The sequence below is a fragment of the Otolemur garnettii genome, unplaced genomic scaffold (assembly GCF_000181295.1).
Source record: "Otolemur garnettii isolate 467f Iridium unplaced genomic scaffold, OtoGar3 scaffold00007, whole genome shotgun sequence".
NCBI lineage: Eukaryota > Metazoa > Chordata > Mammalia > Primates > Galagidae > Otolemur > Otolemur garnettii.
This window is the reverse complement of record NW_003852402.1, coordinates 13,645,952-13,667,926: the sequence shown is the minus strand read 5'-3', so window position 1 is coordinate 13,667,926 and position 21,975 is coordinate 13,645,952. Positions and strand designations below refer to the sequence as shown.

Sequence of the window (21,975 nt, the reverse complement as noted above, 5' to 3'; positions counted from 1 at the left end):
CAGCTCCGGGTGGCCTGTTTGGACCCCCATCCCACCTGGATGGACACTCACCCGCTTGCACTCTTAAGCAAGTGACATTTCGGTGCCACAGTTTCCTCTCCTCAATTGGGGATAGTATGAGCGTGCTGTGAGATCTTGTAAGGCCTCAACGTATCATTTCATGCAAAGATTAAGAGGGTTCTTTGGTGCACAGAACGTACTCGGCAAATACTAAGTGTGGTGCTGATCGCAGCCATTGTGATGAAGACAGAAATGAGATGGGCCCATCAGGCAACTGGATCAGTAAACAGGTTAAGCACAGAGCATCTATGGATAAACCCAGATAAGCAGTTGGCCATTCGGCACTGCTGTGCCTCAGGCCACGTTATTTAGCCTAATCATCCTCATCTGTAAAATGAACTGCGGTGAGGTTAAATGATAAAATGCACGTGAAAGGGCTTGTAACGGGGGCTAGTACGTTGGAAGTGCTCAATAAATGTTAAATGGCACAGATATAGCAGAATTAAAATGACGAATGAACCCAAGGAAATGCCACCCGGCAAAGTCTCTCGGCAGGCACCCTGGTGCCACCTCAACCTGGCCTTGCGCAAATTTCTGCACTTTCTCAACAAGTATTTATAGAATAGCATTATGTGCCAGGGGAAATAGGATGGGGAGGGGTCAGACGTCACCCTGGAAAGAAGAGAATAAAACAGAAATCTGGCATTCCTATAGATTGCAAAATGTCGTCTCCGCCCAGTGTGACATCTTTGTCCCCTAGAAAGCAAAAGCAGGGAGGACAGTAGAGACGCTTTCAGTTTTAGGCATCAATGTAAAGAATTCTGCAGGGTCAGTGAAAGAGGCAGAAACCTGGCCCAGCCCCATGGAGGTGCAAAGTCTCAGGATGAAGCTGGCCGGGCGGCCCATCTCTGATGCCTCTGACATCCTGGAACATCAGCCACCAGACTTTAGCCACAGGAGTTGCCAGGTGCTTTCCAAACACAATTACACGTCATCTTCCCACAGGACCTTATGAGGGAGGAAACACTATGATCCCTCTCCACAGAAAAGGCAAGTTAGAGGTTACTTTCCCATGGCCAAGGAATACCCAATAAGTCCTCAACATTGAAACGCAGGTCTGAACGACCCCAGGGCCACACTGTCACCTGCAGTGCGGCACGCAGCCTAAAACACAATAGATGCTCACGTTTTTTTTTTTTTTAAGTGAATGAATGTGCATATAGAGTTTCTCATTTTCAGTAGGAGAAAAACTTGGCAATGGTCACATGCAGTTCCCCAAGCCGGAAAGAAGGTGGCAGAGTTTGCAGTGGCAGGGTCTGAGTGGGGTATAAATATATAAAGCTCTGCAAGAGTCTATTAGTGAGTATTTATTAATTGAGAGAATGGAGGACGAGGAGACCATGGATGCACCCCAAGTCATACCATTGGTCAGTGCTGCAGACTCCTGATTCAAAGGCAGCTCTGCATGACTCTGGCCATGCCCTGCCGACTTTCCCTTAACAGTTCTGAAATCTCCAGTGAAAGCTGAACATTTACAAGTTCACTCTGCAGAAGGAATAGGTAAAGGGGTGGGGAAGAGCTTTTAGTGGCACTGTGCAGCTATGCCCATGCATAAAACTGATTCCATTATTTCCCAATTGATCTGTTTGTTTTTGCTGTAATATTAGCTGGTTGCTAAGCAACTGCTCAGAGAGCTGTGATGCTGAACTTTTTTTTGGTAACCAAGTGGAACCCCCCAAAAAGGGTGATATGAGTGTTTGGGGGTGCAGTCAGAGCTGCCAGTCAGCCTGCTCTGGTATGTTGGGGTTTGAGAGTGATCTGGCCCCTTCCATAGACTGTTGCCAAGGGAGAGACACCTTCTTCCTGACACTGCCACGCAACCTCACTGGGGCCTCAGTTGGTCACTTGTAACGAGGCAAAGGAGCTGGCAGGGTTTCTGGCATGTGGTGAGGGTTCCATATGTGGAACATTTCTAGTATTAACATTTTTTTGCAGGGGGAAACAGAGTTTCCTAGTTCTGTTGCCTAGGCTAGAGTGTCATGGAGTCACAGCTCACAGCAATCTCAACCTCCTGAGTTCAAACAACCCTTCTGCCTCAAACTCCCTAGTAGCTGGGGCTATAGGCACTTAATACCTGGCTGATTTTTCTATTTTTAGTAGAGATGGGGTCTCACTCTTGCTCAAGCAGATCTTGAACTCCTAAGCTCAAGCAATCCTTAAGCCTTGGCCTCTAGAGTGCTAGGATTACAGGTGTGAGCCACTGCACTGGCTGTAATATTTAACATTGTAACAGAGGCTGTGTACAGCATTTTGTTGGAGATCAGAGCTGAGGTCATTCTCCGAGAGAGGCTGCTGGCCTTACTGGGGTCCTCAGCTACCGTGGCAAACAGCACCCTTAACCCTACCTCAATCCAGGAATGCAACACTGCTCACAGGGGCCATCTGACACATTCCCTGTCAGCCAAGATCAAGTCGATGTGATTACCTTCATAAGAAAGGGACAGGGCATGCTTATTTGGGGCTTTGAGAGAATCACGTTTCTGACTGTTCTCAAAATTCTGGGATGACCTAGTCCTGGGTTACACACTGGTGGCTGGAGTAGGGCTGAGACAGGGCAAAGCAGCCTACAGTTATGTCTGCTCTGCCTCAACAGAATTCAAAACAATTTTTGAAAATTAGTTGCCAATATTAAAAAAAATCTTATATAAAGATTCAGATTCTCAGTTCCTCCTGAAAAATACAAATACTGGGTGGTGCCTGTGGCTCAAACGAGTAGGGCACTGGCCCCATAGACCAGAGGTGGTGGGTTCAAATCCATCTCCCACCAAAAACTGCAAAAAAAGAAAAAGAAAAACACAAATACTAGGAACCTTAGCCCTGTCCCCAGAGCCACAGTTCCACAATTGAGGGGAGAGATGCCAGCTGTGGTCTCCCTATTGAATTGTACTCAGCTTTCCAGGGCAAGGTCTGTGAAGGAAGTAATGAAGTCTTAAAAGCAATTTGCAATATTTCACAGCTCCCGAGGAGAACGACGTACGTCCCTGTGGTAAGGTGGCAGGTGCCAGCTACGACCTCCAGTGACTGTGCTCTAAGCCGATGTTAAAGCAAAGGGCAGAGCCTGTCACCTCACTTTGTGGAAGGTCTTAATTAGCAGTTCGTGATGTCTTTGATCAATAAAACGGTGGACGACAACATAAAAAGTCTGTTCTTGTGTCTTGTTTTTTAAAACATGATGCTCATGAGGTCAAATCATAAAACAGTCCTTGGACAGGAAAGGGCAGAGACCACAGACTCCCAAGAGGGGGCTGGGTTCACTTTCAACTGGGTGGAGAGGACCCTTGGGCAGGGGTCCAATCCTGAAGTTTTCTGTTCTTGGTGTAGGGTGGCCCTCACTCCCTCATCTGTTCACCCCTCTGGGAGCTTGTCATCCTTAGGAAGGCAAAGTTTCAGAATCTATAGGAATCCGGGGCTGCAAGCCCCATCTGGCCACATGGGGGCGCCGTCACCTCACACACTGGGATACCAGGACCCCAGCAGGAGCTGGAGCACCAGGCTGCAGGTGGAGGCCACCTCTGGTGCCTGCCAGTGCTGGGAATCCCAGCAGCACCACCACCACCTTCCCCCTGACCCCCCCACACTCTCTATGACTCAGGTTCATGCTGTCTGGGGGTCACTCACCCTACTGTTTCTAACAGAGAGAGGCTGGAAGGGGTTCCTCCCGCCACGGGGCAGGGATTAAGGCTGTGAAACTCCAAGACGCCCCTGGAAGGAAACCCCAGTCAAAAGTGCGACAGAGAACTCAGGCTGCTCATACTATGCTTTGGTTCCATACAACAGGCTCAAGGCTCTCGGAAGCTCTTTTAAAGAGGAAGAGAGGAAGAGAGAGGGACAAACAGCAAGACAGAGAAAGATACCAATAGACAGAAAGGACTAGGCAGATGACAGGGTGGGGGTGGGAGGCAAGAGAAGTGAGAGAAGGACATCAGATCCTGCCCTGCTGGGGACATTCAGAAATCTCTGCACAGCCTGACAATCATGAAGCAGGTGGCCTGCAGGCTTGGGGCTGACAGACGCCCGGTCACACCCTGGAGAGAGCTGTCTGGACTTGAGCCCATCATTTTGGGCCTCTGAGCCTCAGTCTTCCTTGCTGTAGGATGAGGCCACCATGCCGGCCTTCTGGGGCTGCTGTGCAGATCACCAGGATAACTTGTGCAAACCACCCCACGCTGCCTGGACCAGGCAAGCACTCTGGCAGTACAGATAATCCATGCCGACAATGATACCAAATACAGGACTTGAAAGAAATGTTATCGGACCAACTTAAGTCTTGTGACTTTAGTTTCCTCATGTGTAAAATAGGATTCTGGGCTACAGGACTTCTCAAGTTCCCTTCAGTTCAGCTAACTGTTCTTTGATCGATGTACATGTCACAGCTCCACTGGGGCCTTTCATTAGGGGAGTCCTGCCTGCAGCCACTAGACACCTGCCTCCCTACATGGGGAAGAGTTGGAAAAGGACACTACAGATTCACAGAAACAGCCGTGAGGCAGTAAGTAAGCCCAGCACTGTGGAGATGGACTGGCCATGTTTTGACGCAGCTTCCTCCTTAGTAGACATGCAACCTTGGGCCACTGGCTTCCGGCCCTCTTCCCACTATCTTCCCAAGAAGATATAGCAGAGATGGTGGGGAGGGAATGGGACAGCACCTGGCCCCCAGGGAGCAACTCAGTAGGTGTCAGACACCATGAGAACTTAGATTCATTTTAAAGAATAGGCAGTAATCTTTCTAGAATGGTTCCATGAACTTTGATCAAAAATGAGGAGGACAGTCTGTTTTCATAGATGCTAAAGAAAAGAGATACTTTCCAGACCAGGATCTGCCACCAACATTTCTTGCAGTTTTTGGCCGGGGCTAAGTTTGAACCTGCCCACTCGGGTATCTGGGGCTACTGCCCTACTCCTTGAACCACAGGCACCACCCTACCACCAACATTTCCTCACGCGGACTCGGGGCCCAGCTCTGTGGCTGGGTGGACATGGCCTGGCCCCTTCCATGTTCTGGATCCCAGCTGGCCCCCCAGAAAGGCCAAGTGCACGTGTGGTCCTCACCTGAGGTACTCGTACAGCCCGTACATGGGCAGGAAGTCGATGTCGGACAGGAACATGTAGGGCGTGCTGATGTGGGTCATGGCCACGTTACGCAGCAGGTTCACGGGGTAGAACTGGCCCTCCTTGTACACGATGTGGTAGCCCACGTTGTGGCGGCTCATGAGCACCTCGGAGCCCTGCGCGTAGCGGAGGAACTGCTGGGCCTCGGCGTCCGACAGGTAGAGGGCCAGGCTGATGGGCCCCTCCCAGTGCTTGCAGATGGCCTCCAGCATCTGGAGCCTGCAAGAGACGGTGAGGGAGGGTGAGTCCTGGGGACGGCCGTCCAGCCCTCATCCGCTGGGCCTCCTGCAGCCTCTGCCTCCAAGGCCACTGGGTCAACCGGCTCCCAATCTAAACCCCTCCTTGAATCAGCACTTGGTGCCTTTACTGATAAGACAGGCATAAAAACACTTGTGGGTTCTAGTCTTCCTCTGCTTCCAAATGAACACAGGACATCAAGTCACATCCCCCTGTAAGGCTCAGCCTCTTCATTTCAATGTATATGTGTGGGGTGATTATATTAAGTGATCTAAAGATGCCCTTTCAGCCCCAAACTTCTATGATTTTACTCTATTAGCAAAGGTATGAAACAGCTCTGCTGATCTCCTAATGCAGTGACCAGCCATAGACATCTCAGACAAACCAGGCCACTGAGTTACAAAGAGAAAAAACAAGAGTCACAACGACGGCAATTACGGGTGCCTTCACTCATGCCGAGGGCACTAGCTGTCATTCTTCCCATTTTTCTAAGGAGTGCATGGGAGTACTAGGTGTGCGGTCCGCTCTGATTCTTGGACTTAGAGACCAGGTGTGTGTATGTACACAGGTACCTTGTAGGGCCTTGGAAATGGTGAGGAAAAAAATAACACTGGTTGCCTTGAAAAGTGAATAGAAGAAAATCGTAAGAATGTTGGGAGCAAACATTCGCCTGGGGTGATGCTGTCTTCATGTTCCGGAGCCCTCACTGCTCCAGGGCTCTAGCCAACTTTGTGAAGCCACCTGAGAGCTGCTGAGCCAGGGAGAGCGGGAAGAACAGAGCCCAGCGAAAAAACAAAAGGGGTTTCCAGCAGAGAGGGTTCTGCAAAAATGTTTGAAGAGAAATCTATAAAGATATATATTTTTTTCAAAGGCATTAGAAGTGCCTGGTACATAAAATCTATAGCTAAGAAACAGCAGAAGCCTATTTCAATTTTCCTCTGTACCCAGCAAGAGGTATCCAGTCAGCAGCCTCCTGGTCGGAATGCCCACTTTATTTGGACAATTACCAGGAAATCGATTCTATGCATCTCCAAGATTCCAAACAAAAGACAATGGGCACACCTATCTTGTTTCAATGGCTTTCTCTCAAGGACTTGCAGGCTTTCCTTCCTCTCCAGGGTTCTGCGAATCGGTATTGCCCAGATTTGCCTCCTCTTTCAATGTGGAGGATTAAGACACTCATCAGGGCAAAATACCCTCCGCTTCTCACGGTTTATCATGCTAGTCAAACTGACCTGCGCCATCTTTTAAAGAGGTGCGACCCTCTCCAGGACACCTAACCACCTAACCTCACTGACTCCACCTGTAGTCTGCTGTAGGGCCCTGCTCTCTCCTGGGCTCCGAGGATCTGGGATTTGGAATCATTCCCCCACCCCTCACTTGCATCTTCTGCAACATGGGGGTAAGCTGCATTTCAAGGGAGAGCCACGTGTACAGATCTTTTGAGAAGTGCAGAGTAAAGAGCAAGGATAATTTCTGCATGGAGAGATGAAAGTTGCTATAGGAAGTGTGAGGTGAGAGAGACATTTGGCATGAAGAAGGGACCACTTCGTGGGACTTGTTTTTGACGCTGAGTTTTCCCAGGAGTGATCAAGTCCCGCACGGCGCAGCCCTCCTTCCAGGCTCTCCTGAGAATTTAGAGTGAGAATACTTAAGGTTCTCAGAAAGTAGGCACTGTTAATGGGAACAGTAAGTTGAGCTTTACGGGACATGCTACCAGACGTTCCAGGGAACCTCCCCGAGTGAGCAAGAGCTATGGATGACACACCCACTTCTGCCTCTACGCCACCAGCCCCAATCTCTCCAACCTTTTCTCCCTTGGAACCAACCTTTCTGCCAGGACCTGAACAACAGTGCTAAGCCAAGGTTTATGATAATGAGGATAATATATAAAAGGTGATAACGGCACAATAAATCTCTATACCTTTTCCTGCCGTGTGCCATGTGCTGGCCACACATTTCATATTCACAGTAACTATATAAAATTGAGTTTTTCATCATCATTTCACAGGCAGGGATGCTCAAGGAGGTGAAATGACTTCCTTCGATCATACAGTTACAAAGTAGAGAACGCAGATTCTCAGCCAGCTCTGTTCAACTCCAGTGCCGAGGACCCAGATCATTATTTAAGGTGGAGTGGTGTCAGGCTGAGGGCGACATCCCCGAATGCCTTCCCCTCGTGGTTCCTGGAATAAGAGTGTGCTCCTCCCCTGGTATCTGTTGTCTGTCTGCTCCTTCCCCTCCTGCCTCCCTCTTGGATCTGCCTCAAGGACCCTCAGTGCCCTTGACCCTTCTCCTGGTTCTCTCCTACACCTGTTCTCTAAGAGCTGTCCCCATGTAGCTTTGGATACAAAGGACGATAAAGACCTGGCACAGCAATGACTGGGCTGCTGGAAAATGTTTCAAGAAGTGAAGGTTAATTCTAAAACCAGAGAATTATCAGTTTAGACTCTTAGAGATTGGTTTTGGACTTAATATATCATTTAAAAAATTATTTTTTTAGAGACAAGGTCTTGCTCAGTTGGAATGTAGTGGTGTGATCATAACTCACTGTAGCCTCCAACACCTAGGCTCAAGTGAGCCTCCTCCCTCAGCCTCCCAAGTAGCTGGGACTACAGGTGTACACCACCACATCTGTATGATCGATTATATCATTTTTACCAGGCAAGTGCTAAGCTTCAGAGAGGGTGGGCCTCGCTCCAGGGCCCAGGATGAATCACTAGAAGAGTCCATACTAGAACCCAAAGACCTGACTCCTTGTCCCAGACTTGTTTCCACTTCCCATGGGGCCCACCATTGCTTCATGCCTGGGAGTGGGGGACAAAAGCTCAGCAATGGCCTGAGAGTTACATTTGGCAGATCTAGAAGCAGGTGGGTGTTATTCCAGGGAGTCCCATTAAGACAGGAAGCCTTGTGCAGTTTCTGTAGTTATAAGGGAGCAGGCAGGGAGATAGTCCAGGCAGAAAACTAAAAGGCCTGGGCTAGAAGGAACGCTAGAGCATCTGTGGGCCTGGGCAGCCGGGCAGGGCACTGCTCAGCCTCTGCTGGGATGGGGAACTCACACTCTACAAGGCAGCCTTTCTGCTCTGGTGCACTGCCGCAAGGCAGGCTGCAAGGTCCATTATCACGGTCTGCAACTGTGGGTTTGGAGGACAGACAGACCTGGATTTGACCCATGACCTTGTCAGTCTACCTGGGAACTGGTGACTGATCCTTGAGCTTCAGTTTCCACATAAATATACTGTGGATAACAATATCTTTGGTATAACTGCATTCATGTATACAGTTATCATTTAATAAAAAAAATAAAAAATGTTTGGTAGGAAAGAAAGTAAATCACTTTCATCTTGTCATTGCAGAAAAAAATATGTTTGGCAGACTACCAAGTAGGTATAAATCATCCTTCATCCTCTCTCATACCCTCGGGCAATACTTTCCATGCTGATCTGGGCTGGCCACATCCACTTGCTTGTGTCTGGAGGACATCAGCAAACACGACACTTGCAGAGGTGCTGAAAGGCCTTGTGTGAGGGGGGCTTGCTCCCTGTTGCTTGTGTAACCTTGGGATCACCACCACATGAACAAGCCTAAGGCACCTTGCTAGATAATGAACTACATGACCTGAGAGTCCCCATTGTCCTCACTGATGGCCAGACAACCCCCAGGAGAGCCCCCCCACCCCCAGCTGGCAGCAGATCCGTAAATGAGCCCAGCCCAAATTGCTAATCTGCAGAGTCCTGAGCTCATTAAGGTAGTTTTACTAAGCTGCTAGGACTCAGGATAGTTTGTGAAGCAGCAAGAGATAACTAATGTGATATCCAACTGGATTGAGAGTATTAAATGACATAATTACAGAAAGTGTCTGGCACAAAGCTAGATATGCAGCAAGCACTCGATGGATGATAGCTGTAATTTCCTCCTCAGGTTCCACTTCTGCCTTTCAAACACATGTTCATCCTACAAATATTTACTGAGTATCTCTGATGCGCCAGGTATGCTAGACAGACAAGGGTCCTGCACTACAAGGGCTTGTATACAGGGGGAGAGAGAAGATGGAAGATGATCGAATTAAGGTCAACTCAGATGGAAGGAAGGGCTGGGGAGGCCCCAGAACAGGGACACAGCAGGAACAGCAATGGTGAAATTCATATGGTGAAATCCTGACTCCCCAAGATGGTATAAGGGGAGGTGGTCAGAGCATGAGGGTGGAGCCCTTGTGAATGAGATTAGTGCCCTTATTAGAAGAGGCTTAGGGAGTGAGCCAGTGAGCCCTCACTGAATATGCTTGCCCCTCAATTTTAGATTTTCCAGTGTCCAGAACTGTGAGAAGTAAACTTCTGTTATTTATAAGCCACTTAGTTTATGGTACTTTGTTACAGCCATTAATGTGAAGGATCCAGCTTAGTGAAAGTTTGTGGGAAAAGGTTTCCCAGGAAATAGCTCTTGGGGTAAAAATGAGCTTAGCACTTTCAAATGACAAGAAAGAGGAGCAGTGTTGATGGAGCACAGGCGAGTGAGGCACAGGAGAGAGATGAAGGTGTCAGGGCGGGGCAAGCGCCATGGTGGGTGGTGAGGAAGCTCTTCCAAATGCAATGAGAAGTCATTGAGGGTTTAATGATGTGGCTTGCCTTATATTTTAAAAAACATACAGTTGGTATATGGAGAAAGAATTATCCCTTGCTCTGTAGAACAGTCGGTGCTTTCAAATGTAAAGTGCTTAGGGTCCACCTGGAGGCTTACTGAAACCCCTATTCTGGGGCCCCACCTGGAGATTCTGGCTCAGGAGGTCTGGGGTGGGGATAGAAAATCTGTACTTCTGAAAAGCTCCCAGGTGATCTATGCAGCCAGTCCTGGGAACCGACATGGAGAATTGGGCCCTGCTTGCCCACTCTGTTCTCTCTCCCCCACTTGCAGAGAACAGACACCATCAGCCCCTTGTCACTCACTGTAATGGTAGTTAGCACCTCAACATCCTTGTCCAAGGGACACTGCAGAGCCAGACTCTCTCTGGCCAGGTATCAGAATTTGGAGTTGCCCTCTCTCCTGGTCTGCTCCCTCTGGCTCTTCCACTGTTGCTGGGATGGGAGGGAAGGATTCCTAGCCACCGAAGGAGAAGCAGATCCCCGGCTCCACAGTGGTGACTGGCAACATTCATTCTTCCTGCACAGAATTCCAGAGGGAGCCAGGCATGGAAGGCTGAAGGCCGGCTCCCCTAATTCGTTGTGGCATTCACGTAGGGCCTATTTCAGATGTGTGGGTTTACAAACACACCCGAAATGTTTCTTAAATTAAAAATCAATCCAACAGGCACGAGTCACTGTGCTGCATTATAATTGTACGTGCAGACTCAGTAGCTGGAGCACTGCTATGGGCCTCATCAGCTGTGGTGCCCTGCCAAGGGTCTCTCCTTAGGGGCTGGAATTCCTTGGACTCTCTGAGGTTCTGACCAGACGGCTACACTGGTCACAATGTGTTCATGGGTACCATGCATCTGCTATGCTTGGGCCAGATGCGCTTTGAAGCAAAGGCCTCTAGGATTGGTGTCCATAGTAGATATAAGTGGGGGACTCCATTTAAAGGGCTGCGAGGAAGAGTCCTGCTGGGTCATCTGTGGCCCACACCAGGAGGACGCTTCCCTCTGGCAACAGATAGAGGGGCTTAATTTTGTTGCTGATAGGTGTGTGCAGAAGGATGGGTTTGAATTGTTAATAACTAAAAACATGTTCCTCTTCTTGTTTTTAATTCCAGATAGCAAATTCCACAGCCAGCAGTGAGGTAAGAATCATTAGGAAAAGGGAAATGAGTGTTTGTTCACACCTACTCCTTACTGGGCACTTTACAGCTTCTTATTTTATAGAAAAACAATAGTCTGAGACCTGGACAGACAGCATTATTGTCACCTCCTAGGTAAGGCAAGCAAAGCTCACACAGGCTGAGCTACCCTTGCTTGAACTCACATAGGCGGGCAGTGGCACGCTGGACTTTGAACCCAGGTCCTCCTGTTTTCTTTTTCTCTTCCATCACCTCACCACTCCTAGATACCAACCAGGTGCAGATGTCTTTGTAAGGATGTTCAAGTCTGGACAATATTTATGGGACACCAAATATGTGCCAAGGCTTTTACCGAGAATCTTTTGTTTAATGCTAACAGGACCCTGTGTGGCAAGTATTTTGAGCCCTGTGTCATCAAAGGAGAAAACAGGAACCCAAAGATGTCCAGTGACTTGCCCAGGATCACTGGCTGGGGACTGACGTTTTTACTCAGCAGCACAAATATGGAGATTTTGGTCAACAGTACTAGTATCATTTAGGGAGCCTGTGAATGGACATCAGGGCTAAGTTTTGGGCTGCAGCCTCTCATCAGATCTTTACAATCTCAGGGATAATTGTGATAATGATATAATTACCACTCCCTGGTTATGGAAGAAACTAAAGCTTAGCATAGGTCAAGTGATTTGCCTGCAAGTCAAACTCAAAAAGTAGCTGGACCACAGAGAACTCCAGTGGCCATGTCTCATCCACTGTTAAGCCACTTTTTATTCTGATTAGAAAGATTCAGCTTTTATTCTCATCAGCAGCCACTACTCCCAACCTTGATCCTGAAAATATGACCAGGAGGCGTGAATGAGACGGAGGAGAACCGGTGGTGCTCAGTAGAAGGCGGGCACTTGGGTTCTATGGACAAGATTTATGTAGAACCCAGGTGCCTATCGGATGCAGCACAGGCAGGCACCTGGGTTCTACCTGGGCAATATTTATGTTGAACCCAGGTGCCTGTCGGACAGTCCTTGAGCTCCAGGTACCGGATGGGAGAGGCCTGAGGGGCAGCCACACCACCTGAGGGACTGAAGACCCACGCAGACCTCCATCCAGCCTTAACATGGAGAATTTGATTTTATCTTCATTTAAAACGTGAATGTGTTATATAAGCCCTCTTCCAAGTGATTTAATCTGTCCCCAGCCAAGGTTGACAATCAGCGCATTAGACTGTAGGTGACATCAGGGCGGGGCCTGTGTCAGTCCTGCCCAGAAGCGCTAGATGACAGCTGCAGCATCAGCAAATGTACAAGGCAGATGCTTTCTGGAGGCAAACTGGGGCTCCTGTCTGCACACTCCGCCTCTTCCTCACCTCTGAAGACTCATTCCTTCCTTTCATTCTCAAACAACAGCAGTGAGATGACAGCCCTTGGTTTTGTGGGCTAGGGTGGGGGGTGGGTGATGAGATATAAGTCCAGCCTTGTCAGATTGCAGTATTCTGAGCATGGGAACCAGCCTTCCCTCTCCATCCTCTGTCCTCCCGGCAGACAGCAGCAGTAAGGTGGAGGCGGAAGGTGGGCGTGGCCGGGCGTGGTGGGCGGGGTCAGAGTGGGGTGGGCGGGGCCATATGCCATACCTGTCCATGGAGAGCTGGGCCACCAGGGTGACATCTGTGTTGTCTGCCACGGGCTCGTACTCGTAGTGCAGGAAGTACAGGTGGGTGCGGTGCACGGTGAAGCGCTCTCGTCGGAATTCATAGCACAGATCGTCCTCGTCCAGCTCGGATAGCTGCTTCTGGAGCTGCGAGGCAGGACAGGGGGCGTGGGAATAAGCAGCAGAGGCCCAAGGGACCCACAAGCCTCCCTGCTGGGCCCTGCCCTCCCTAGTTTATGACCCCTGGGGACGCTGCGGATGGGTCATACCAGTGATCTTCAACGGGCATCCCGGGGCACACTGGTGTGCCATGAGAGGAACTTAGGTGTGCCGTAAAAGTTTTTAAAGATTAAGTAAATTATTTTCAGAAGAAGTTCAAAGCACATTAAGTCTATTCATTTTTTTACTCATATTTTTCACAATTTAAAGTGTGCTGCAGAAGTTTAACTATAGGTTCAAGTATGCTGTGAGACAAAAAAGGTTGAAGTGTACTGGTTAGACCCAGAGAGGATAACCACATTTATTTCCTCCTGCAACTGAATCTAATTTCAAAAAGGTGATGATGAAAAGATGATGCCCTTGCTGTCTGAGAAATGAGCCCCCTCTTAGCTAAGAACAATGGTGGTGCTTACTGACAAGTGTCTAACCGACCATAACCCCCTAGAAGCAAACAAGAAATGTTTTCCTAGATGACCTGGCACAACAATTTCAAATAACAGGGGGAAGTGTCCAAAGAAGAGAAGAGCTGACACCAAAAAGGACCTTGGCATGACCTGATGCGTCTTTCTCCCTGGAGCTACCAATTTCAACTTTGTACCAGCTACAGGAAAGAAAACAAAACAAACACATTTCTTTTGTTTTTGAGACAGAGTCTCACTCTGTTGCCCTGAGTAGAGTGCTGTGGCATTGTAGCTCACAGCAACCTCAAACTCTTAGGGTCAAAAGATCCTCTTGTCTCACTTCCTGAGTAGCTGGGACTATAGGCACCCACCACAATACTCTGCTATTTTCAGAGATGAGGTCTTGCTCTTGCTCAGGCTGGTCTGGAACTCTTGAGCTCGAGCAATCTCCCTTGGAGCAAGAGATACCAACAGAGTTGCTGCTGGTATTTTGTGTGGGGGGGCACTCTTTCACTAGAGGGACCTGCCCCATATATGGAAGAACAGAATCCTGACTTTTGCCCACTAAATGCTCATAGCATTCTCAGACGGTCCCATGCCATTCCAAATGCACCCCTGTATTTCCAAATGCTGCCTGGGGAGTCAGCTGAGATGCAGTGATTTATGAGACATTCTTGGCTATCTTTAGGATTTTCTGCAGCTTTCCAAGTCAAACTGTTGTCCTATTGGAAGATTCCCTCTATGCCAACCACTGAATGAATAGAAGACGAGGAAGCTGGAATTTTCATTCCATGCAGGACCCTCTGAGCCCATGGAGCCCTTCCAACCTGCAGAATTAAACCCAGGTTTCCTGTAATAGTCATGGACTTCTGCTTTTTATTTTTTGCAGTTTTGTCTGGGGCTGGGCTTGAACCCACCAACCTGGTATATGGGGCCAGTGCCGTACTCCTTGAGCCACAGGCACCACCCAATCATGGACTTCTGACTATCGTCCCCATGTACTCTGGACTCTTTAGCAATAGTCTTCTCTCTGCACTCAAAGCCATCTTTCCCTTACACCTTTATACTCGTCCCTCTCTGTAATGCCCTCCCTCCCTTTGCCCATGTCTTCTGCACCTTAAAACCCTTCTATTTACTTTTTAAGATTCAGCCTAAGTCAATCTTCCATTTGATCCCACAATTCCATTACGAAGTATCCACCCAGAAGAACAAAGATCATGTTACCACAAGGACATTTGCACCAGAATGTTTACTGTGGCTCAATTCACAATTGCCAAGTCATGGAAACAACCCAAGTGCCCATCAACCCATGAATGGATTAACAAACTGTAGCATATGTACACCATGGAGTACTATTCAGGCACAAGAAAAAATGGAGACTTTACATTTTTTATGTTTATCTGGATGGAGCTGAAACACGTTCTTCTTCATAAAGTATCTCTAGAATGGAAAAAAAAAATCCAGTGTACTCAATACTAATATGAAACTAATGTATATATAACTACATGTGCACAGGAATGATGAAATATACTTATAGTCTAGCAAGAAGGAGGGGAAAAGAGGGAAAGGGGAGGGAGGAGGAGGGAGGGTGACTGGTGGGAGGAGGGAGGGCATTTGTGGGATCTCACCTACTGTGCACAATGTGAGGGTGCTCAGCATGCCCCCCTGGGTGAAGGGCTCAACTACAACTTGAATCTTATCTTATAATTGAAAATAAGGTAAACTAAAAATCTGTACCCCCAGATTAATTTGAAATAAAAATAATGCTGGCAAAAAAAAAAAAAAAAAAGATTCAGCCTTGATGGTGCCTTCTCTGGGAGACCTCTCCTGACCCTGCCAGGTAGAGTGGTCCATGTCTTCTCTGTGGTCTGAGAGTACTTGATTCATAAGTCTCTTAAAGCACTTGTCAACTTGAGCTGAAATTAAGGGCAACTTCCCTGGAGAGGCTGTGACCCTTTGCTGCTGCCCCCAGCACAGTGCCTGGTGCCTGGCAGTGCTCAGTGTTTCTGGGCCGTGTATGTGAAAAGCCTCTGCTTGAAATCACCGTGAAGTTAAAGCCTGTCCTTCAAGTTTTCCTTTTGTGGCTTTTCTTTCTTTCTTTTTTTATGAGTCTCACTAAATTGCCCTTGGTAGGGTGCCACGGCATCACAGCTCACAGCAACCTCAAACTCTTGGGCTTAAGTGATTCTTTTGCCTCAGCCTCCCAAGTAGCTGAGACTACAGGTGCCTTCCACAATGTCCAGCTATTTTTTTAATGTACAGTCTGGGCCAGGTTTGAACCCGCTACCCCTGGTATATGTAGCCAGTGCCCTAACCACTGAGCTATGGGTGCTGAGCCTCTTTTTTTTTTTTTTAACCAGAGACAAAAATCTCACTCTGTTGCCCAGGCTGTCATGCAGTGGCACGATCACAGCTCACTGCAGCCTTGAACTACTGGGCTTGTGTCCTCTAATTATATGCACAGAAGATGATCAATAAGCCCATTTTAAGCTCATTATTTGCTCCAATATTTGCAGTTCAAGGGTCTGTGACGGCTGAAAAGGGCTTGTAGAGCAAATAAGCCCAAGCTGGGCTCTAGGTAGGGTGCTTGGTCCACGTGGTTTCCCTTCCTCTAGAAAGCTCCCCTCACCACCCATGGCCCCACAGCCATCCCGGGAGGGAGGCATTTGTAGATCATCTGACCATTGAGAAGGCAGTTTCAAAATCTAGAGGTCACTCGGGAGGTCAACCTGGGTTGGTGCCCTTCACCAGCACACTGCCTCTCCAGGAAAGATGATGTGTGTGCAGCTGTGTACACGTGCATGTGAATGTGTGTGGTTGTATGTGTGTAGCTGTGTACATACGTGCATGAATGTGTGTGGCTGTGTATGTGTGTAGCTGTGTACACGTGTATGTGAATGTGTGTGGTTATATGTGTGCAGCTGTGTACATGTGTGTGGTTGTATGTGTAGCTATGTGCATACGTGGCTGTGTGCATGTGCAGCTGTGTGTGCATGTGAATGTGTGTGGTTGTATGTGTGTAGCTGTGTACATGTGTGTGGTTGTGTGTAGCTATGTGCATACGTGGCTGTGTGCGTGTGCAGCTGTGTGTGCATGTGAATGTGGGTCAGCACATGCATGTGGAGAAATGGGTCTTCCTTTGTGATGAGGCTTCAAACAAGTAGTTGATCGTCACCATGAAGAAGTGCATGTGTGTATGGTGGTTTCTCTTCAGCTTTACATGCACAGGCAGGGGCCTCCTGCCCTTGAGTTGGAGGGAAAGACCTTCCAAGGTAAAATGGCTCTACAGAGCACCGGCACATACAGTAGGTGCCATACCCAACGAATCCCTGAGTTCTCTCAACTGAGACTATCTAGAGCATCTTGTGTGCCTCCCAAGTCGCTGCAGGATGTGCTCAGCCACTACCTGTTAGCAGAGGGAGCCGTGTCCACTGAACGTGCCCCCAGTAATGCCCAAGTGTGGGCTGCCCCAATAAGGAAGGTTGCCCAGCAGTGCTGAGGAACAGGCAGCCTCCAGCTCTGAACTTCGGGGTACCTGCAGTGGGATTCACTGGCATCCACATCCTAAGCTCTCCTGTGGGGTCTAGGGAATACTGTTTGTCACCCACTGGGTGTTATAGAGAACACATTGGGTACACTCCCGACACACCTGACAGTCCCCGGAGCTCTGAACCAACCCGTGCCTGACCTTTCATATTACAATTCTCATCGACATGGTGGTTTGCACCTGACTTTAGCTATATACAGCATGACCTGGGCACTACTAGGGACCGGTGCGGAGCTGGGTGTTTGCAGGTGCATTGCTTCATGACCTTTGCCCTTCAGCACACAGTTTCATTCTATATAGGAAGAAACGGAGGCTCAGGTTTCCAGTAATAGGCTTCAGCTAGAGAGTGGCGTCTGGGATGAGGTGCAATTAGGACCTCAACTAGGGACGCTTCACAGCACAGTTCCCGCTTCCTAGGAGATGGGTGTGAGGATCAAATGTGATGGCAGGAGACACAGTGTTCCACGAACACTGCAGGCCATAACAGTATATGTGGGGTTGGTCCCAAGGCGGCAAAAAGACAAAAAAAGCTCCAGGAAGTAGATTTAGATTGGAGGGAACACATCACAACGTTAACAAAGATTTTCTCTGAGCGGCGGATTCACAGATGAATTTTATTGGTTTCTTTGTACTTTTCCGTAGTTAACTAATTCCTTGCAATTTTCTCAAATGAGCTAATGTATGTGGAAGGGCTGTGTAAACTGTAAAGTGCTGCACAAAAGCTGTGTGATTGTGATTACATCATGTACTTTTCAAATTCTAACGCAGGCTTGCTTCTTGCTGACTGCTTGTGATACTATCTCCAGGGGAGATTTCAGCAGCTTAAAATCTGCCTCCTTTTCACCCAGGCTCTGGGCGATTTCTCTGGAAGGGAGCTCTTTCAGGAACAGGGACTGAGCACTACTGCACCCTGCTCTCTGGCCACCACTGCCGAGGGAGCAGAGGGCTCCTGACAAGCAAGTCACAGAAACAAAAGACAGATTTCTCCTGAGATAAAATGCATTTGCTAAATTGCTTATTTGGGCAGCCAGCTGAGGCCCAGGGAGATTTGGACTCAGGGGTAAATGGCCCTTCAAACAATTTGCATTTATTTTTTTTCCCATTGTTAAGGACAGTGGCCTAGATTGGCCTCTGCAGTTGCTAGAAGTGATGACCCCTGAGGATTCAGAGGGGTGGAAGTGTATCCCAGGCTGTGGTGTAAAGGACTCCTGTTCACAGTGGGTAGGACTACAGTGCGATTGGGGGGACAACTGGAAACCGAGACCTCATCTCTCTGATGCTCATTTTCAACATGACCTTGAGCAAGTCACGCCTCTGAATCTGAAGAACAAGTCAGGGCTTCCTGAAATAACTCAAGGATCACACACTGACTGAGCTAGGGGACATGAGGGCTGTGCAGGCTCTTTCTAATACACTGACTCTGGCTAGGGACCTCCTGCAGATGAAGACAGTGCTGAGGGTTCCTCAGTGAGTGCACAGAGCCGCTGAGATGAGAACCCAGCGCATTTCTTTCCTGAGTTCTTGCACATAACCAAGTCACCACAGTGCCGAGTAACCAGCGCCTGGGCTCCATTTGACTTCTGAGGCGAGTTGATTCTCTGACTGTAGAGACTCAATGCATGTATTTCCCTAAGGGCAGCAACAACCAATTCACATTCTCCCCACCGGAATGCTCACCAATACCCGCGTTCTCGTCTCCTCTCGGGCACAGAACTAGGCTGTGTGTCTGACCTCCCTGCAGTTAAGGGTCTCTCTGTGGGCAGGGGAATCTGGACAGGCTCAGGCTAGCACAGGCACCACTTGGAAGTCTCACTTCTCATTCAGGCATGAGCCTCCTTCTCTTCCTTTTCTGGGCTGACGGCCAGAGCAAGAGAAGCCAGTGGGAACCAGGGCTCCAAAGGCAGGGCCAGGGTCCCTGACCCTGGAGAAAAGCCACCTGCCAATCAGAACACCAGAAGCTGGAAAAGCAGCCTGCAAGATGGAGCCTGAGAAGCGCAGCTGAAGCAGGACAGCGGAGCTCGTCTGCCCAGTTCATGTTTTCCCCTGGACACCCTCCCCGCGTGATTGTAAGTTTTTCCATGATCGCGAGGGTGTCTGTCTCAGGAGGCTCTGAGTAGGTCGTCACAGATAGACAGGAGGTGCCGTGATACTGGTAGACTCAAGGTTACCTGGATGATATGTTTTCTTTGATGATTCTCTTGGGTATTTTGTTAAAGTGAAAATTACTTTTCTGTTGTTTAAACATTTTGCATTGTTAGAGGGAAGATTACTTTTATGTTATTTCCTGTCAGATAAAGTTAAAAATTTTCAGGCTTTGTTTCCTTGTATTTCATTACAAGTTATTAGAATTGTAACTGAGGGAGAACAGAATTGAGAGGCTATTCTCACTGTTCTCCAGAATTGCTGGCCTTCTGATAAGAATGCTTGTTAGGGGCTGGGTGTGGTGGCTCGTGCCTGTAATCCTAGCACTTTGGGAGGCTGAGATGGGTAGAGTTTGACTCCAGCCTGAGTGAGAGGGAGCCACCATCTCTACTACAAATAGAAAAAACTAGCCGGGCATTGTGATAGGCATTTGTAGTTCCAGCTACTCAGGAGGCTGAGGCAGGAGGATTGCTTGAACCCCAGAGTCAGAGTTTGCTGTGAGCTATGACACCAAGGCACTCTACCCAGGGTGACAGAGTGAGACTCTGCCCCTCAAACTCTCCGAAACCAAACAAACCCCCTTAAAATGCAGAATCATAATAAAGCTTATTTGGATCTAATCCTCTTCTCTCCATATTGGTTGGACAGTGACAGGTAGTGGGACCCTCTTTGTCTAGTAACTCAGCCACCTGGGCTTTCTGTGAGTTAATGAACTCCCGGCTCGTTTAGCTGTCTGTGCTCCCTTAACAGGCCAGTAACTGCTGAAGATACGGTACAACGGAACAAGGAAGGAATCTCAGAGGACACCCGTCTCTTTCTTCTTGCGATACCCGTCCTTCTGATGTCTTGGGGCAATGCGTGGAAACCCAGGTGGGCAAATTAACACTCAGACATGCTGCTTCATACTTTTCAACTTAACTTTCTCTTAGTATCCACTCTTTCCTTTCTTCCTCCCCATGGTTGTGTGAAACAGGCAGGGCTGCCCTCACGGCCTTCTGCTGACAGATGAGGAAATCAGGGTGCTGGGGCTTTGCTCAGAGAAGTGGGGGGTAGTGTCGCTCATCTCCTGAAACCGTTTTAGGACTCTTCCCTGTGGTTTCCAGGAAGCAGTTAAGTTTTATTAAACCACACAGACAGGTAGAGAAAACTCCCTGGCTCCTTGGTTACCTGCTGTGTGTATTAATCAACAAGGGCCGGGAACCCAAAGCATTTTCTACTAAGGAAACCAAACCGTGGGAGGGGTGGCACTCAGGTCCGTTCAGTGAAGGCTCAGAAAGCATCTACCAGCCCTCACCTGGACTTGGAGGGGATAAAAAGGGCCTGGTCTCCTCCCTCCTGGGTACCGATATTGATTCGCTCATCGCACACACTTGATGGGCTCTTATTTTACACCAAGTCCTGTGCTAGGAATGGGGAATGAGCCTCAGTTTCTGCACTTAAATTGTTGCTGTGGTCTCTAGCAGGAGAGGCCAAAAAGCCAGCCAGTAATCACAGTGTCACCTGTCACTGTAATACAAACCAACCTCAATATGGGGGGCAGGGAAGCACATACCACATGCCAAGATGTTCTAAGCTCCCGCCATGTCTTACCTTATTTAGTCCTCTTAAGCCTGTCAGGCAGGAATAGTTACTATTCCCATTTAACAAACGAGAAAACTGAGGAATGGGGAGTTCAAGTCAATGGCCCAAAATCCCACAGCTGATGGCCCATGATTTCACATGAGGCTCCCTTCTCACCAGCTGCATGTGGAAAATTTGGCACAAGAACAAAGGTGGAGGTGGCTATAAAGCCACAGGAGGGTGGAGCACGTGGCAAGTGTAGAGAGATGGTGGCCAAAGCCCACAGGGGCAGAGCAGGGCTCCCTGCAAAGAGGAGCCAGACGGATCAAAGCAGCCAGGACACAAGGGCAAACCCGAGGCCCAGACCACTAAGCCTCCAGCCCTGAGCTTCCCCTCCTTTCCTCCTCTAGGCAGGGCCACTGGAGGCTGGCCTTGGCCCTGCGTGCTGTCCTTCCTGGGGCGCGTTGCCTGCACATGATCAAAGAGTTGGTGCCACACAGCTTGCCAACGTGAGAGCAGTAATGCATTCTGAGTTTTTTCTGGGGTTTTCGGAGATACAGCTGTTTCCACGGAGCCATCTGTTCCTCGGCACTGCCGTGCAGGGTGAGGGCACAAAGTGTTTAGAGGATCTGTTTATATGTGTCTTATTTCTAACTTCTAACTGAGCCATGGTGATGCTGCTCTTTCCCTCGTAGTGTGCTTACCATCAGGGGCCCATCACCTCTGTAGCATGAGGGGTGTGAGCAGGGACACCCTCTCATTTCAGGGGCGAGGCAGTGATCTCAGAGTGGGTGGAAGGGTGGGTCTCCAAGACAAGTTTTTCACACAAGACTCATAACAATAACTGCCAAAGTTATACAGCACTCTGAATACCTTTGCTCCTTCCTCTCTCCTAAAATAGCCCAGGGTAGGTGTACTTACTGACCATTATACAGATGAGAAGACTGAGGTTCACAGAAGGCTAACATTATGCCTAAAATTATAGATCTGGTCTAGGGCCAAATGATCTGTGTCACCAAGTATAAGAATCTTTCTAACAACGCACCACAGATGCTTCAAGGAAAGAACTTAGTATGTAGTTCATTTGTTTAACAAAATTTATTGAGCACGTACCAGGTGCTAGGCAGTCTTTAATAGGCATCAAGATATACTGATGAATAAAATATACAAATCCCTGCAGTCGTAGAGCTTACATTCTAGTGGGAAGAGGCATAATCAACAAAATATATGAATGAATAAATTGGTAACAAGTGCTACAGAATTGAAAATTTAAAAAGGTGCCCTGGGAGA

The 21,975-nt window shown here is 48.5% G+C and overlaps 1 protein-coding gene across 2 annotated transcripts in view; it reads right to left on the bottom strand.

The window, feature by feature from the left end:
- The window catches only part of LARGE1 (LARGE xylosyl- and glucuronyltransferase 1), a 514,791-nt gene that overhangs the window by 18,798 nt on the left and 474,018 nt on the right, over positions 1 to 21,975 (bottom strand). For both annotated transcript variants that reach the window (XM_012801262.2, XM_023509378.1), the window contains exons 12-13: positions 12,800 to 12,963; positions 5,110 to 5,388 (exon numbers count right to left, since the gene is read on the bottom strand). In XM_012801262.2, coding sequence (XP_012656716.1) covers positions 5,110 to 5,388; positions 12,800 to 12,963 — 443 coding nt within the window. The remainder of the gene's footprint in view (positions 1 to 5,109; positions 5,389 to 12,799; positions 12,964 to 21,975) is intronic.